Source organism: Salvelinus sp. IW2-2015, linkage group LG20, assembly GCF_002910315.2.
Source record: "Salvelinus sp. IW2-2015 linkage group LG20, ASM291031v2, whole genome shotgun sequence".
NCBI classification, from domain to species: domain Eukaryota; kingdom Metazoa; phylum Chordata; class Actinopteri; order Salmoniformes; family Salmonidae; genus Salvelinus; species Salvelinus sp. IW2-2015.
In genome coordinates, this window is record NC_036860.1 from 54,058,244 (window position 1) to 54,077,055 (window position 18,812).

Sequence of the window (18,812 nt, forward strand, 5' to 3'; positions counted from 1 at the left end):
GCATCTATCAGTTACACATACATGTCAGTACATACACACAACAAGTACAGGTCACATGGGGAGAGGCGTTGTGCCATGAGGTGTTGCTTTATTTGTTTTTTGAAAGTGAGGAATAGAGTCCAGTCAGCATCATAGGATCACTACCATGTGGCGATGGTGCTGGTGTCATATATACTGCCCGAGCCGGTGAGAGGGTTCCCCCAGACTCCACAACAGTGGAGGGAGGATCGAGAATGACATCTGGGGTGGGCTCAGTCTCTGTAGTAGGCAACTCCTGWGGACCAGTGGTGGCTGGACACATTGCGTGTCCCTGCCTGGTCCCAGTCGCAGCCGTGCCCGACAACGGTGCCGGGGCCAAAGAGGCAGAATATTCACACACTAAAGTCACAGTCGTAGCCAGTAACGTTGCCGGGCTTGAGAGGTGGCGTCCTGCTRCTGAACTCCATATGACTGTCCCTTGTCCTCCACTGCAACCTGTCGGAGAGGGCTCCCCTGACCGGAGGAAGCCCGGGATATGGCCTTCTGTTGCAAGATGTGAAGAAGCCTCTGTATATTCTGCTCCATACGAGCCAAACGTGTTTCCTGTACTCCACCGGAAAAAGGAAACCCATACTACGGATGCAGCAATGTGACTCCCTGGTAGACCACAAATTGGGTGCTACTGCAGTCCCACTTTGTGCTGGGTAGCATCCCACAGATGGAGGAGAGGGGCCATAGGGTCCATGCTGTACCGTTGGCAGGCGTGGGGCTCCAATAGGCTCCAGAGAGGGGGTATAATCCACACGGTAGTAGTCCACTGGATACCCYGGAGCCATAATCCACTGGACCTCAGTGTGGGCAGTGTGGAAAGTACCCTTTGTAGTCTTTGTGGACCGGCATAATAATAGTGGTGTAAGCAAAGTCACAAATCCAGCGGGACATAGGACCATGAAAGATCGACTCGGGTCTACGTATTCTACTCATTTGTGACACACTGACACTGCCCCTGGTTAGAGAGGAATAAGGCAACCCAAGAGTTGACACACACAGGAACTTTACTTACACACACTAAGGAAGATGAACATGGGGATGGTTTTTGTATAAGCATCCGATGCACCTAACTCCACGATACCACTGTCAGGTTCAGGGAAATAGCTATACCCTTGAGGGAGTGTGCAACGGACCCGTCTGACCAGTGCAGGGCTAGCTATGAGAATCTGACCAATCAGAGAATGCATGATCAGTGCATGGCCAGATTGTGGGGTGCATGGGAGAGTCTGATTTGTAGAAGACACAAGCTGGGGGTGATCAATATCTTACATGAGGAAGAGAGCTAGACAATGCGGCGCCAATCAGTTGTAAATAAACACACACGCTGGAAATTAGTCCAACAGCGCCCTCGGCAGGGGGATTCTGTAGCACATAACATAATAATGAAATAACAGTATGTTACATTGGGTTACCATAAGGTCATGTAGGTAGGTATCTGAAAACCTACTTATTCAAAGAGAATCTTGATTAATAAAATAAAATAAAATTGTATTAGTCACATGCGCCGAATACAACAATTTTGTTTACTTGTTAGCTACCTACACAAATAGCTAGCGAGAATAAAGTGTTATTGACAAGATAAAAAAAATTAAAAGACTTAAAAGCAACACAAAAAAAGTTGCCCTTACAGTGAAATGCTTACTTACGAGCCCCTAACCAACAATGCAGTTTAAAAATAAATAAATACATATTTTCACTGGCTGTTGTCATATCATCCCGTTAACGGGATTGCAGCCATAAGAATTAATATGACTGTGATTTGCGGTTGTCTTTCTTAGCTACCTTAAAATGAATGCGCTAACTTTAAGTTGCTCTGGATAAGAATGTCTGTTAAATGGCAAAGTACAATATTTTTTACTCTTGTTTTTCTGGAAAAATACCRTTGATTCAATTGGTAAGTACAGTGTAAGTGTCTCTTCCACTTTGTACATGGTAATTACCCAGATTATTCCTTTATCGTTATCCCTTGAATGACGGCTACGTAATAGCTATATTGCTGTCTTTTATCATACTATGCCAGTGTACCATTTACTGTAAATGTGTTTTGTATTTTTCCTGTGTGGGAATTGTGCACCAGAGAGTTCAGCACAGTGGCACTGTTATATTTAGTCAGAGCCAGAGTAGCAGCTTCGTAATTCTCACAGACATCCCCTCAAGTACCTTTACCATGATCAACTATCCCCAGTTTTACCCTTGAGAGAAAAAGTACAATCAATGTTTAACTAGAGCATGTGTATATGAGGAGGGCAATCAGTATCACTAGCCACTCGAAGCTAATTGCATTGCAGTATAGCTGAAGATGAGGGCTGTTATAGTGTGGCTGCATGGTGTTGGTGATCTCTCTATGTGGAGCACAGACACAGATAACGGTCAGTRAAGATGAGACAAGAATAAACGAAGCTGGTGCTTCTGACAAACAGACAACCAGCCAAGCTGACATCTGGACTGAGCTGAGAGAGCTGAGAGCTGGAGTGAAGAAAATAGGGGCTGTGGCGGTGGAGCACAAAATGGAGTTGACAGCCGCTAGGTCACAAGTGACAGCCCTGGGAGCTAGACTGAGAGCTAGTTAGAGTCAGTTGGAGAGTCAGAAGACCATGATGGTAGAGCAGGCAGTGAGGCTGAGCATCACCCACTCTGAGCTGAAGGCAATGGAGGCAAAGTTCCAGATGGGCGAGAGAATGCTACAGGAGCACAGCACCAGCATGGTTGATTTAAAAATTAAACTGAGCATTGCACAGATGAAGCTGCAAGCTCAGAAGAAGTACACTGAGGAACTTAGGCAACTCTGGTATTATTTCTATTATCAACAATAATGCTGTTGTAATTGTTTATCATTATCCATTGTTTGATCCTGCAACTGCCATGTTCATGTCCAGTCTATTGTAGAGCAACACCATTCCATTTGGAAATTGACTGAATTTTATAATGTACTTAAAAAAAATGTGTGGTACATTTCAGCCTTGGAAACATAGATAATGGCCAATGAGAGAGAGATCAATGAAATTAAGAAGGTGACTGAAGGTAATGTACAAAGAAAATAGAGAAAATACAGTGCAGCAAAATGTAAAAGCTTACATCACAAACTCAATCAATAATTATATTTTCAGCCCAATTATAGCTGAAGTCGGAAGTTTACATACACTTATGTTGGAGTCATTAAAAACGTTTTTCAACCACTCCACAAATGTCTTGTTAACAAACTATAGTTTGGCAAGTCGGTTAGGACATCTACTTTGTGCATGACACAAGTCATTTTTCAACAGTTGTTTACAGACAGACTATTTCACTTATAATTCACTGTACACAATTCCATTGGGTCAGAAGTTACATGCACTAAGTTGACAGTGCCTTTAAACAGCTTAGAAAATTCCAGAAAATGATGTCATCGCTTTAGAAGCTTCTGATACGCTAAGTGACATCATTTGAGTCAATTGCAGGTGTACCTGTGGATGTATTTCAAGGCCTACCTTCAAACTCAGTGCCTCTTTGCTTGACATCATGGGAAATCAAAAGAAATCAGCCAAGACCGTAAAAAACAAATTGGAGAACTCCACAAGTCTGGTTCATCCTTGGGAGCAATTTCCAAACACCTGAAGGTACCACGTTCATCTGTACAAACAATAGTTCGCAAGTAAAACACCATGGGACCACGCAGCCGTCATACCACTCAGGAAGGAGACACCTTCTGTCTCCTAGAGATAAATACTTTGGTGCAAAAAGTTCAAATCAATCCCAGAACAACAGCAAAGGACCTTGGAAGATCTGGAGGAAACAGGTACAAAAGTATCTATATCCACAGTAAAACGAGTCCTATATCGACATAACCTGAAAGGCCACTCAGCAAGGAAGAAGCCACTGCTCCAAAACCACCATAAAAAAGCCAGGCTAAGGTTTGCAACTGCACATGGGGACAAATCATACTTTTTGGAGAAAATGTCCTCTGGTCTGATGAAAGAAAAATAGAACTGCTTGGCCATAATGACATCGCTATGTTTGGAGGAAAAAGGGGGACGCTTGCAAGCCAAAGAACACCATCCCAACCGATGAATTACGGGGGTGGCAGCATCATGTTGTGGGGGTGCTTTGCTGCAGGAGGTACTGGTACTCAACAAAATAGATGGCATCATGAGGRWGGAAMATTWTGTGGATATATTGAAGCAACATCTCAAGACATCAGTCAGGAAGTTAAAGCTTGGTCGCAAATGGGTCTTCCAAATAGACAATGACCCCAAGCATACTTCCAAAGTTGTGGCAAAATGGCTTAAGGACAGCAAAATCAAGGTWTTGGAGTGGCCATCACAAAGCCCTGACCTCAATCCTATAGAAAATGTGTGGGCAGAAGTGAAAAAGCATGTGCGAGCAAGGAGGCCTACAAACCTGCCTCAGTTACACCAGCTCTGTCAGGAGAAATTGGCCAAAATTCACCCAACATGTGGAAGGCTACCCGAAACTTTTGACCCAAGTTAAACAATTTAAAGGTAATGCTACCAAATACTAATTGAGTGTATGTAAACTTCTGACCCACTGGGAATGTGATGAAAGACATAAAGCTTAAATAAATCATTATCTCTACTATTATTCTGACATTTCACATTCTTAAAGACATGAACTGATGGGGAGATGTATATTCTCTTTACAGTATAAAGAGGTGGGAGAACAGCGGGTGGATTTGACTGAGCTGAAAGCWGWGGTGAAGGAGCTGAAGAGAGAGTGAAGGTACAGTATGTTGTTTATTATAGCCAACAGTCATTACATTGTACACATAGGTTGATTAAAGGTCAGGATGTTGTGGTCTGAAAAAAATTATTGTATCAGTATTAATACATTTATTAAACTGCCTCAAGGCCATCCAATTTATTTTTCCACTAACTGTGGCTGCTTTCTAATGGAACCTATATAAAGTTCAATYAGACGAACTGGAGGCCCTCACCATGAGGTCAAACGCTATCGACACCCAACTGGAGGAACAGAAGATGAAGGTGGTGAAGCTGACAATTGAAGTACTCAATCTGTGGAGGGAGGATGAAGGAAAGAAAACTATAATAGCTCAAATTATTAGGGATTTGACCTGGGAACTTGAGGCAATTTTTTAAGGCTATTCATCTGATTTCAGGTCAAGCCCAGGAACTAGTGGTCCTTGATGTCAGGCTGAACAGCACTGTGGCTGAGGTCGGGGAACAGAAGAAGGACCTRACACGTCAGAAAACAGAAGTAGTGCAACTGTGGAGTGAGCATTTTGGTACGTACACACAGTGCAGACCCTCTTGTTTACAGGTCTACAATCTCCTCTGGCAGTGACAATACAAAGTCTGTTACTGCTGAAGAGAACAAATTAAAGGATTCATCTCAAATACAACACCATGGTTTTTGGTAATGTTGTMGTTGGGAGTTAGTGTATTAATTGTGATATATTTCCTTTGGGTCAAGCCCGGGAACTGAAGGCCCTTAATGCCAAGTCAAACAACACTGAGATCCAGCTAGAGGAGCAGGGGGCAGAAGTGGGGAAGCTGAGAGCTATGGTGGATAACCTGAAGAAAGTTGAAGTAGTAGCACTGTGGAGGGAGCATTATGGTACGTGCTATTTTACATTTAAGTCAAAAATGACCTCTGTCATACAAAAAAAGGTTTGTGGTACTGCTAAAGAGAACAATACATGATTACACAGATGTTATTTGGTAATGTTGTCATGGGAGGAAGTGTGATATCTTTCCCTTAGCTCAAGCCCGGGAACTRGAGGYCCTTATTASCAGGTCAAACAACACTGAGATCCAGCTACAAGAGCAGGAGTCAGAGGTGGTGGAGCTTAGAGGAGAGGTTGACGAGCTGAAGAAAGCAAGTTCATGTATGGAGAAGTGTACACATTAGCCATCATTACATATAGTGCTTTGAGTTGTTGACTTTACAGTTGTCTCTTATACACATCTATTTGAGTTGTTGACTTTACAGTAGCGTAACAATCCGTGCATCGATAATTAGTTGTGCCACAACATTTTTACCTTGTGATGACATTGTGCTCACAGACACACCAAAGGTGTCATTCTCTGCATCTTTAGGAATTGGTGGCTACTTTGGACCCTTCCTCAACGACATTTACTATTATTTACTATTATGACCTGATCTACAAGTGAGTAGATGTAAACATCGGAGATGCTTACAGTACATCCACAGGTACCCTGCTGCATTCATATGTATATTCYCTATCCATTGTTGTGTTTCTTATACAGCAAATATATTGCATCGTTTTAAATCTTTATAAAGTATTAGGCCATATCTTCTTGCTGTGGGATAATCTACACAGCATATCATATATTCATAAGGACCTATAAATGAGTATGTAGAGCCACCACAATGAGCTTCAGAGGCACTGGACTTTCAATTATAGCACATGAAAGTATAGCACAGTAACCCACATTGTTGAATTAAGGATGGTGATTATGTCTCTTCTCTGATACAGGTAAATTGACCGCACCAGTGAGAGGAGCATACTACTTCAGATATACTGTTGCAGGGGCTGACAGTGCATCCAGCAGGGGTGCAGCACTTAAGAACACCGCTACGATGATGTATATTTTAGACAATGAGTCACAGGCCTTGATCATTTCTCCAGTGTGATCACACTACAGCTGCAGAAATGGGACACGGTCAACATGCGCTTGGGTCCTAAGCAAAAAGTCTATGATGATACTCAACCATAACTCATTCAGTGGCTTAGACGGAGATGTGATTGTACATGTAGTAAAACCTGACTATTTTGGAACGTGCAATGGGTCAATAACTGTTTTATCAGTCACTGAGTACATTGAATAATAAGATTTTGCATCGACAAGATTAATGGAAAAGTGCCTGAAATATCAGTGTGCTCCATCTGATTTGCTACAAAATGCTAGACCAAAAATAATCCAAGTGGCACATTGGTTAGACATGCTCAATTGGTGACTTAAGAATAAGTACTCTAGGTATATCGCGTCAATAGAAACGCTAAAATTTTATGTTCAGTTTGATAAAGTGGTTTAAAAACATCAACATAACTAATGCAATAGTTAAAAAGAATTGACGACTTAGGAAGAGGCATTCTGATGGTCCCCTATCATGTGATATTGGAGAAGTTATAGTGTTAGTCGCTCCAGCTATTGCTGGGATATAAAGATAGTACTATGATGAAACAGTTGTGTTAGTCGGTGGACCCTACAACCAAAAGCGCACCTCCAAACAATGGGAATGATTGAACCACTGGATTAGATTATATCATTGGGACGTATTCAATTTGCGACTAGACCCGGTTAAGGGCCTTATTCAGGATATAAGCTGTTTACACACACCTTTGGATTTCCCTGCTAAGGAGTAACCTGAATAAACAGAATATTCTCTTAAGTTCATATGGGCTAAATAGAGTAGTTAACTGTCAATATAACATCGTTTTGGCCTACTAGCTCAATACAGCATTTATTTACTCCTGCAGAATATGCATTTCTGGCAGTAAAATGTTAATTCATCTTGGAAGGGATTTTCAGCACCGAGAAAATGCAAATGCATGTGTAATGTGTTGACACTTATCAGACAGTATCACCACAAAAAAAGACAAGTCATTTATTTTAATTTCCTTAAAACCGGTCAAACATGACATGGAATCTTTTGCTCAACAATCTGTGTTCTCAGCCGCGCTAAACGAACAGGCAATTTACTGGTGATTAATGCAATAATTATCAATGCAAGACATTCTGGTGAGCACTCATGTCTGGGGCAACAAGTTGACAGAAAGCTACATGTAGGCCTAACTATAGCTACCTGAAATTTCAATAACTAGAAAGTCTAAATAAGGGGTGAAGGTAGCCACTGCTACAGTCCAGGACAGAGTATCAACAAAATCATTTACAGTGGATTGACCTGCACAGGTAGCCTACTTTTTGAAGTGATTTTGTTTGACCATCACAGAACCACGATATGCAAAACTGGCCTGCACACCCTGCAAAAAACAAACTGGATAAGATTTGTACATGCCACAGTAGCCCCACCCCGCCAAAAATCTAAACCGGGAACAAAGCTTTTTCGGGTCAATGTAAACGGGATATGTTTATATGCGTCAACTCAAGTAAGAATACACGAGTACCCTGAACAGTACAGGAATTTTGTGCGCATGTAAACGTGGTCAATAGGTTTTTACCTTGGCATAGAAACCCAAGCCTAATGCCCAGTGCTCTGTAATGTCTGAAACAATAGTTTATCCCACTTTGGTACCACCCATGTTCATTTGACAGACCGTTGTTGGAGAATAAACAAAACATATCCCCATCTGAGTTTAAACTTTTATTTATGTCAGGCAAGACAAGGTAAATAACACATTTTTATTCATGGAATTGAACAATTTCATAGTTTATGGCATGGATGAGAGATCAGCTCAGGGAGTATAAAAGAAAATTCAGTAGAGGGCAGCAAACCAAATGCAGCATTGCCAGATGATCAGTACATTCTGCTTTCAGGAAATGAAGATGAAAGTGTCCTCTCCCATCCTAATGATAAAAAGAAAGTCTAAAAAACAAATGGTATACAAATATGCTCAATGTCCATATAGGAATTAGCTCTAAAAACATTGAGTTTACCCCTGTAGCTCTCATGTCAGTAGGCTTTTAGTGAAGGGCAATTGTGTTCTACAGTAACATCCCCACAACCTATGCTAAGTAGTGAGGAGCTGTAGCCTACCTGGTACTCTTCCAGTTGTTGCAGGGCATGAAGCCACAGAGCGCAGCATCCACAGGGTCTTCAGCACTCGCTTCCCATCAGGCAGTTGGAAACACTGACCAACCCAAGCGCTACAGGAACCTGGGGGGGACAGGCGTTATGATGCAATTGCATCACAGCCATTGTTACAGTCAAGGTCATTCAGATTGAGACTAGGGCCACATTGTGGAAGGTTGGAGATAGAAGTGGTGCAATTAGTGGTACAAAATATATTTCCAACATTATGCTGCATTTTATTTGCTCCTTTGCACCCCAGTATCTTCTACCATTAGTCTTAATTTGCTATATTGTAATTACTTCGCCACCATGGCCTATTTATTGCCTTACCGCCCTTAACCTACCTCATTTGCACATGCTGTATATGACTTTTTCTACTGTATGTTTGTTTATTCCATGTGTAACCCTGTTGTTGTACGTGTCAAACTGCTTTGCTTCCTCTTGGCCAGGTCGAGTTGCAAATGAGAACTTGTTCTCAACTAGCCTACCTGGTTAAATAAAGGTGAAATAAAAATAAAATGCCTTGCTGAACACATTCCAGGGTTTACACACCTGCCTCCCATAACACAGAAAAGCCACAGAGGTTCGCAGACCCGATTACTAGTCACACCAGTAACTTGGCCTGTTGTTCTGGACCCGTGACTCCTGGAGCAGTCTCCACTGCACTCTGATAAAGGCTCGGAGCTCAGAACCGACGCCCCTCAATATCAAGCACAGAGCCCAGCTCATTTCGCCACACTCCCGTCACATTGATGGGATTGCCTAGAAGAACACATGCAAAATAAGGTCACCACTACTGTGTCAATAATAGCAGACACACTTCATGACATAGTATATTTAAAACAGGAAGTAAAATCAAGTCTCAGATTTCTATCTACTACATGATCTGTATTGTTACACTGCTCAAATTGTAATAGTGGAGCCCACTGATTATTGTATTTTTACCTGAGGTAGCAGCAGTCCCAAAATCACAGCATGGACACTGATATACTTTGCAACAAAACTCTTCATGTTTGATTATTTCAAGTTGCTTTGCTGAACAGCTATTCCCTTCTTTATCTGTTTACCAAGTTACTATACACTCCCCCAAACCAATCAGCACCTGCCCTTTCTAACAAGACTTAATTCAGAACAGGGTGTATATCCAATAGTCTAGCTGTCACTTCTTACCAGCAGTTAAAAATCAATGCAGATTGAGGAAAAGAGGACTATTGAAATTCCCCTAATTTGAACATTTGCAGCAGGTGTTTCTTCTCTGTCAACACAAGTCTCTCCAAGAGTTTCTAGTTTGTTGGCTGTAGGTTAACCGATTGGCCAGTACACCCGTCTCGACAATTCTCGAACATGAACCGGTTTCCATCCAAACGTTTTATGTGAGTAAGGTACGTCGGATAGGAAATGTCATAACAGCCTGATGGAAACAGAACATTTTGTCGGTAAACTTTCACAATGTCCACGGCACAAATAAACTAGACATGGTGGATCTTTTGTGCCGGTAAAATACTATGCGAGCAATGTGGTGGAAACGACTTTATGCGAAAATATTCATAAAATAACCATCATATGAAGTAAACTTGTGATTCACGCAATGATATTGGTGGTGGTCTCCCACTACTCGTCGGGGAAGCATGCACTTTATTAGGCTACATATGAAATACATGATATGAACTTACAGAGGGTGGTGAAAGTGCACGGTATGTGCTTGACGCTCCTTTCCAATAAATATCGAGGGTCTTATTCTGGTGATATCAATGATTACTAACATTTAACAAATAAATAATATCCTCTTTTGTCCATAATAATGTCATCGTTTTGGCTAGAGCGCACGTGCCAATACCAGAATGGGCACATTGGCTACGTAACGCAAAAATGTTTTGAACAAAACCAACAGTAGAGTGTGAAAATGCAACGGAAACCCATTAAACTTTTTATTCAGTACATGGGAATTTAACCACACAAGTTATTTTATGTGTCTGTCATCACGCACAGACTTGTATCCGCAACAAGTCCATTTGATGGAAACACGTCTCTGGTGTGAAAATGCACATGTTTATTCATGCGGACTTTAGAATATTCGCATGATAATCTGTCACCAATTGAATGGAAATCTAGCTATGGACGATGATAAATTCAGCATTATATCATCTGGCATATATTTGATACGCATCATCAATTCAATCTATACAGAAACGATGTGTTATGTTGATCAATAGAGGTGCTATTTTATTGGACTTGAACAAGGTTACTCCATCACTCCATGAAAGCATAATTGTCAACAACCTATAACAAACATTAATTAAACTGTAAAGAACCATGTTCCCAGTGAATGTATGACTGGACTAACATTAGTATGTTTATCTTCCTCACATAGATATATCACTCGGAAATCTGTCTTTGAAATTGGTAGGCCACTACAGCAATGCAATTTTGATTCACAGGTAAATGGACCAACTCCGATACATTCCTTGGTCCGATCACCTCACCAGTAAATGAGGTTAATCGTGTGGTGATGTGGTAACTATTTTCGGACAGCTTATCCAATATCAAAATTATTAGAAATTGATTTTACTTTTTCACTAATTAACCCCATACCAGACACTCTCCGTTGGGTTAAAGACTTGCAGTCACTTATGTAATCAAACCATGAAAGAATCTCAATTGCATACTCCAAGCGTCTCTCGCCTCGCCTCATTCTCAAAACCCATTGGATGAGAAAGCCAGAGGTCCTTCCCTCTGACCTTATCCTCCAATGGGCTTTGAGCAGAAGGAAGAGTACTATCTAGATTTTCCCATGACTAGGCATATTCTACCCCACCTCAAGAACTGTGACTTTTGAAAATAGATGGTGGTTCTTTTGGGCTTGAGGTAGTAGTTTACACTAAAATTCAATATCCTGTCTTAATTTAACTGACGGAAATTACACACTATGGTTTATGGTCTTTCTTTAAAAAAACGATATATTTTAATGAGTGAAACACACTTGACTGCCTCAATGGGTAAATTATTTTAATATGACGATCAAGCTTTATTGCTTTAGGGTGTGTGGGGCGTGGGTGGGAGGGTGTGTGCCAGACAGCTTCCTGTCAGACAGACAGAAACAGCATTATAATCAGTGATGGATTTACAGAATGTGTGAAGCTGGAAAAAGTATTTTTGTATATTGTTATGTGGTAGTAGTTTTACATTGTCTTCGATACTCAAAGAAGATTTCAAATATAATTTACAGCTTAGTTAATTTTAAATATCAGGCATTCTGTGTCTATACATGTTTACAGCATGTGGACTATACCACATTACTCATTTATACATTTTCTCATATCCAGTGATATAACATATGTTAAGTAGCCTCCATTTATATTATGATACTCTGTTTCATAAACTTCACATTTTTCACAGTAAGTTTGTGGGAAATGTTTTCCTGGAGCTCCACATTTGTCAGAGCACTTGGTAACCAGCACGGGAGGGCTTCTCCATCAAGGAGCATTTGTGTCCATCAAGCAGCATTGAGCAGTGTGGGCGTTCGACACTCATGACAAAGGTGTTCCTCCAATAATCAAAGCCATTGATCCTGGCATCTAAGGGTCATGCAAGGCCATTGATTAGGCTAAACCAGAGGGATCCTTTAATAACCTGGACTCTGAACTCTTGTTGTTTTTCACTGATTTGCCCAGCACATTATTCTGTACTTTTCCTATTTTCTTTGTCAACTTCAATGATTTTTATTTGTTAAAGCTGCATATACAACCCATATAGGCACAGATGTGCTATTGTAATCTAATCCACTGAAAATAATGGCATGAATGGGTGCCACTGATGTACCACTAATACTATAAATATATATATATTATTTGTTTATTTGTTAGGGTCTGAACGTCGGTCCTTCTCCCCAATATGAACACGTCATAAACCATGGCAAAATGTTTAGTTTTACAGGAAATTAGCCTTAAAACTGCAACATTTTCTCTCAGCCTCATAGCAAAATGTATAGATTAGCAGGAAATTAGCTATACATCTCAACATTTTCTCTCTGCCCCATGGCAAAATGTGTATAATTGCAGGCAGTTAGCCATTTTCCGCAAAAACAACAAATTACAAAAACCTTGCGGGGGCCTTGCGAAACTGCGTGATATGCCACCGATGGGTGCAAGCAAGATTGCATACATATGATTTGTTATCAATTCTCACACAAGACAAGATCAGTGCCCAAGCACATAACATTTAAGTAATGAATCTAAATACAACCTTCGGTAATGAAATATCTCTCAATGCTGAAACGAGAAAGCTGTCGGGCCAAATGAGTTACATTCTCTGGCATAGACAAAATTGTGTTTGCGTGGATAGTGTGTCACATTAGATTAGCATAATGCGCTACCTGCTGCACTACAGAACACACCACTCTTGATAGCCCTGTTTGCTTTTTAAGTGGACCAAAGCCCAAAAGTAGGAATTTGGGATTCAACAGACAGCCCCAATTCATCATGGAAAATTTGGCAGTTCACAGACGAAAATKATTGCAGCTGACATGTTATATATGGGTACCTGCTCCACTAGATCACACAACAGGGATTGTCTGACATGTTAAAAGGGCCTTCTCCATTATAGATCACACAGTAGTTGAGTTTATGTCAACCTTTTTGGAGATGAGTTGATGAAAAATAAAACCCCATTTTGATTACCACTAGCTGACAGACAAAAGTATCTCAATTGATTTKGATTTCAGTTTACATCGGTTTACATCAGATTTGCTCCCCCTAATTTATTGTGACTGCTCAAGAGTGATGTATTGGTAGCTATTTGGTGCATATTTTTGTTTCAGAACCAGGACTAGACTAGGAAAAGACTGTTGGAACCACCCTGAAGCCACACACTCATGATGAGGGCAGCCGCGGTTTCCTCCCCACCCARTAGAGACGAAGGTCATGAGAGCGCACCTGAGCAGTGGGAGGTTGATCCCCAACCGTTGCCATCAACTGTTGTCGATGATACTCCGCTTTTAAATCCCCCATCTTTAACCCGATGTATGACTCTTGTTCCGAATGCTTTCTACAGACGACAGAATCCGAGAGGAGAGTGGTATGATAACACGGTGTACAGCGACGYCGACCATCACGACCAACAAATCGTTTCGATGAATACATATGAGGACCACAACGGTGTATATCAGACTCAAGTAGAAGAAATCCCTAGGAATTCAGATGTCGAGGCGCACGATTTCGAAAGTCAGTGGGATCATTCTGAGTTCGATCACAGAAACTTCCCTCAGAAAACGTAAGTGCGACACTTGGGAGATAAATAACCATCATAATAGTATCAGGACATTATGTCCTATTTAGCAAGAGTATCCCTTATTCTTCAGGTTGAGTCAGTGGAGAAGTCACTTTGATTTTTGTTCGACATTTGATATCAAATCAAATGAACAAGCTTGCCTTTTATAATGTGCAAAATGTCAATATTTACAGCTGCAATATGTAACTTTTTGGGCGACCCAACGAAATTCACATAGACATTTTGTTATAGATCTGTCATTCTCATTGAAAGTCTAAGAAGGGGTATATGTATTCTATGTGCGCTATTTCTATGCTTCCGGTTCTTAAGTTTCGTTTTTGTCTCTTTTACTTTCAGTTTTGTATGCCAGCTTCAAACAGCTGAAAATATATTTTTAGTTATGKAAAGACATTTCACAGCTGTTTAGATGGTACAAYGATTCTCTACACTATACTTGCTTGTTTTGTCACATAATCTGATATTAAGCAAACCATTCAAATTTTAGCAACCAGGAAATGGCGAAGCGATTTCTAAATCGTGCATCTTTAATTGAAAACTTTTTCTTGGTTGTTTTACATGGCAGGCGACACCGCCTTCTTGATATTCAGAATATTAATAAAAGGCACAATCTGGGATATGTCATGCTGWTCAATGGTCTTATAATGTAATATAGTATAGACATATATTCCTGAATAATAATATATACATTTCTGATGAGGAGTGGCGATTTTAGTATGTAAATCTTGGTGGGGCAAACCAAAAACTATATATTTTAAATGCATGCCAGCAAAGYCACTACACAACACAACACTGAACAATACATGAATTGCACTATAACGGTGGCAAACGGTGCCCACATATTGTTAGGGCCTACATAAAGCTGTCCCAACAGCAGAGCRTTCTTTTCAGCACCATGGAGTGAATCTTTACCACCACTACACCTGGCTATCAGYGGAGCCTTGTCTGGCAGCGAAACAGTTMATTCAGCCTCATTTACTGGCTTTTAAAAAAACATAGCTGATATGGCTRACTTGCTTAAACAAATGKGGTTTCTACTGACAATTRAGATRTACAAACTATGGCATAAGGGGACGATGAGCGGATAATAGGCAATCCGTAATTTTGATGACAACATTAATTAGCGAGCTAGGATGGACAATATAACTATTTGTTCAGCAATTMTGAAATGTACAGCGACAGAATTCAGAGCATGGGCCGTTCTTACAGTATTCTTATGTACACCAAGTCAGAATCATGGGATAAACAAAGGGGGCATATAAGCAGACAATGAAAGCTCTGAAAATTTTCAATGATTACATTTCTCTAAAACAGGCTATAGGCTACATGTGCACCACCAAGTCAGAACATTAGGCTAAATTATGAGGTGGAAAGGGACCAAMTTATTATGGTGAGGCACATGGGCTACTAACAGCTTACTACACAACATACACTGAGTATTACTTTCTTAGCTACACTATACATATCTCCCTGGCATATTATATAATTTATGCAACAGCATACAAGACATTTTTGAACTCACTTTGTTGTGCTGTGCTCTCTTGAACAGGAAGGCGGCGCTTAGGTCTTTGGGGGCAAATTTTGTCATCAAAGTGTGGCATTCTCTGGATTCATGGTGCTTTCAAGACAACTGGGAACTCTGGAAAAAAAACAAGGTTGAWTCACGACGTCAGTGATCTTCAGGTTGCAGCTCTAGAGTTCCCAACTTGGAATTCTGAGTTGGATGACCGTTGAAAACATATTTTCCCAGTCAGAGCTAGTTTTTTCAGAGTTCTCAGTTGTCTTGAACTCACTGAAGTCTGAGATTTCCCAGTTCCCGAGTTTCCAGTTGTTTTGAAYGCGGCAGAAGTCATGCTGGATTGACAGCATGGCCAATGTATTCAACCTTTTCTGGCCCATGGTGTTGAATGTTTATCCTTTTAAACTTGGAAAAGAGACCCTTAAACCCAGACTTGGACTGCACATCCACTCCACTGAATAGCAAGCTAGTGATTTCTTTGCAATGCTTGCAGTTAGCCATTGATTCCTTCCAACCCACTCATTGTTGAATTTGCGATTTCCAACTTGTTGTGTAATATTTATGTCCAATGGCCGATTAGCACAGATACGTTTTATCTATAATTTCTCTTCATATGACAAGGTTTGAAAAGGATTTGCCAGTAGATTGTCAACTTGATTCATGACGATGACTGCTTGACTAGCTTGCTAGCTAAGATTTTGAAAGTATGATGTTGACATGATCAGCACAATCAAAGCTACGGTAGATATAACCATCATTTTATCTGTGGCCAATGACCTTGAGCCTTCTTGGATRRGCACTTCTAATGTAAATCTATGGCACCACCCAAGGGGCTTGAATTTTCGAGCTCTCCCATAGATTTTGTGGTGACATAGTGTCCCCATGAGTGACAGAACACTAAGCCAATCACGACGGATTTAGACAACATTACCAACCTCTAAGCTCCGTATTTTATGTTGGCTGCACCACCACCACAGAAAGCACTGAGCTAGGCTGAAATACCAGTATTTTGGAGCTGCCTTAATCAAGAAAGCAAAAAAGCGTTTGTATGTGGCTTTATTAACTCAATGATACATTGTTTGCAAACTGGTATGTGACACGTATCAATTCCAAATAACATGCAAAACAGAAGAAGAAGGAAAAAAATATATATATATACAGTGCCTTCGGAAAGTATTCAGACCCCTTAACCTTTTCCACATTTTGTTACGTTACAGCCTTATTCTAAAATGGATTAAATAAATAAAAATCCTCAGCAATCAGCACACAATACCCCATAATGACAAAGTGAAAACAGGATTTTCAATTCAAAATAAAAAACGGATCACATTTACATAAGTATTCAGACACTTTGCTATGAGACTCAATTGAGCTCAAGTGCATCTTGTTTCCATCGATCATCCTTGAGATGTTTCTACAACTTGATTGGAGTCCACCTGTGGTAGATTCAAATGATTGGACATGATTTGGAAAGGCACACATCTGTCTATATAAGGTCCCACAGTTGACAGTGCATGTCAGAGCAAAAACCAAGCCCTGAGGTCAAAGCAATTGTCCTTAAAGCTCAGAAACAGGATTATGTCTGGGGAAGGATACCAAAAAATGTCTGCAGCATTGAAAGTACCTAAGACCACTGTAGTCGCCATCATTCTTAAGTGGAAGAGGTTTTGAAGAAGACTCTTCCTAGAGCTGGCCGCCCGGCTAAACTGAGCAATCAGGGGAGAAGTGCCTTGGTCTGGGAGGTGACCAAGAACCCGATGGTCACTCTGACATTGCTCTAGAGTTCCTCTGTAGAGATGGGAGAACCTTCCAGAAGAACAACCATCTCTGCAGCACTCTACCAATCAGGCCTTTATGGTAGAGTGGCCAGACAGAAGCCACTCCTCAGTAAAAGGCACATGACAGCCCGCTTGGAGTTTGCCAAAAGGCACCTAAAGGACTCTCAGACCATGAGAAACAAGATTCTCTAGTCTGATGAAACCAAGATTGAACTCTTTGTCCTGAATGCCAAGCGTCACATCTATAGGAAACCTGGCACCATGCCTACAGTGAAGCATGGTGGTGGCAGCATCATGCTGTTTTAGTCAGGATTGAGACAAAGATGAACAGAGCAAAGTACAGATAGATCCTTGATGAAAACCTGCTCCAGAGCGCTCAGGACCTCAGACTGGGGCGATGGTTCAACTTCCAACAGGTCAACGACGATGAACACGCAGCCAAGACAACGCAGGAGTGGCTTTAAGACAAGTCTCTGAATGTCCTTGAATTGCCCAGCCAGKGCCCGGACTTGAACCCGATTGAACATCTCTGGAGTGACCTGAAAATAGTTGTGCGGCAATGCTCCCCATCCAACCTGACAGAGCTTAAGGATCTGCAGAGAAGAATGGAAGAAACTCCCCAAATACAGGTGTGCCAAGCTTGTAGCGTCATACCCAAGACGACTCAAGGCTGTAATTGCTGCCAAAGGTTCTTCAACAAAGTACTGAGTAGTGTCTGAATACTTATGTAAATGTGATATGAGGTTTTATAAATTTGCAAATATTTCTAAAAAACTGTTTTTGCTTTGTCATTATGGGGTATTGTGTGTAGATTGATAAGGGGGAATTATTTAAAAAAAATCTATTTTAGAATAAGGTTGTAACGTAACAAAATGTGGAAAAAGTCAAGGGGTCTGAATACTTTCCGARAGCACTGTACAGTTGAAGTCGGAAGTTTACATACACTTAGGTTGGAGTCATTAAAACTCGTTTTTCAACCACTCCACAAGTTTCTTGTTAACAAACTATAGTTTTGGCAAGTCAGTTAGGACATCTAATTTGTGCATGACACAAGTAATTTTTACAACAATTGTTTACAGACAGATTATTTCACTTATAATTCACCGTATCACAATTCCAGTGGGTCAGAAGTTTACATTCACTAAGTTGACTGTGCCTTTAAACAGCTTGGAAAATTCCAGAAAATGATGTCATGGCTTTAGAAGCTTATGATAGGCTAATTGACATAATTTGACTCAATTGGAGGTGTACATGTGGATGTATTTCAAGGCCTACCTTCAAACTCAGTGCCTCTTTGCATGACATCATGGGAAAATCAAAAGAAATTAGTCAATTTTATTTTAGACCTCCACAAGTCTGGGTCATCCATGGAGCAATTTCCAAATGCCTGAAGGTACCACGTTCATCTGTACAAACAATAGTTTGCAAGTATAAACACCATGGGACGACGCAGCCGGTATAACCGCTCA

General features: G+C 40.8%; 1 protein-coding gene and 1 long non-coding RNA gene across 2 annotated transcripts; one reads left to right on the top strand and one right to left on the bottom strand.

Annotated features, from left to right (window-relative positions):
- Positions 1–233: 233 nt before the first annotated feature.
- LOC139029540 (uncharacterized) lies at positions 234–5,930 on the top strand. The gene is made up of 4 exons (XM_070449753.1): positions 234–534; positions 5,144–5,269; positions 5,458–5,601; positions 5,747–5,930. The coding sequence occupies exons 1-4, from the start codon at positions 234–236 to the stop codon at positions 5,893–5,895; spliced, it is 720 nt and encodes a 239-aa protein (XP_070305854.1). The 3' UTR covers positions 5,896–5,930.
- Positions 5,931–8,321: 2,391 nt separating this feature from the next.
- Positions 8,322–9,815, bottom strand: LOC111981711 (uncharacterized). Its single transcript, XR_002879623.2, has 4 exons — positions 9,709–9,815; positions 9,316–9,525; positions 8,728–8,847; positions 8,322–8,537 (listed from the first exon to the last, which is right to left on the bottom strand). It is a non-coding gene; the product is annotated as an uncharacterized lncRNA (long non-coding RNA).
- Between the last annotated feature and the right edge of the window lie 8,997 nt (positions 9,816–18,812).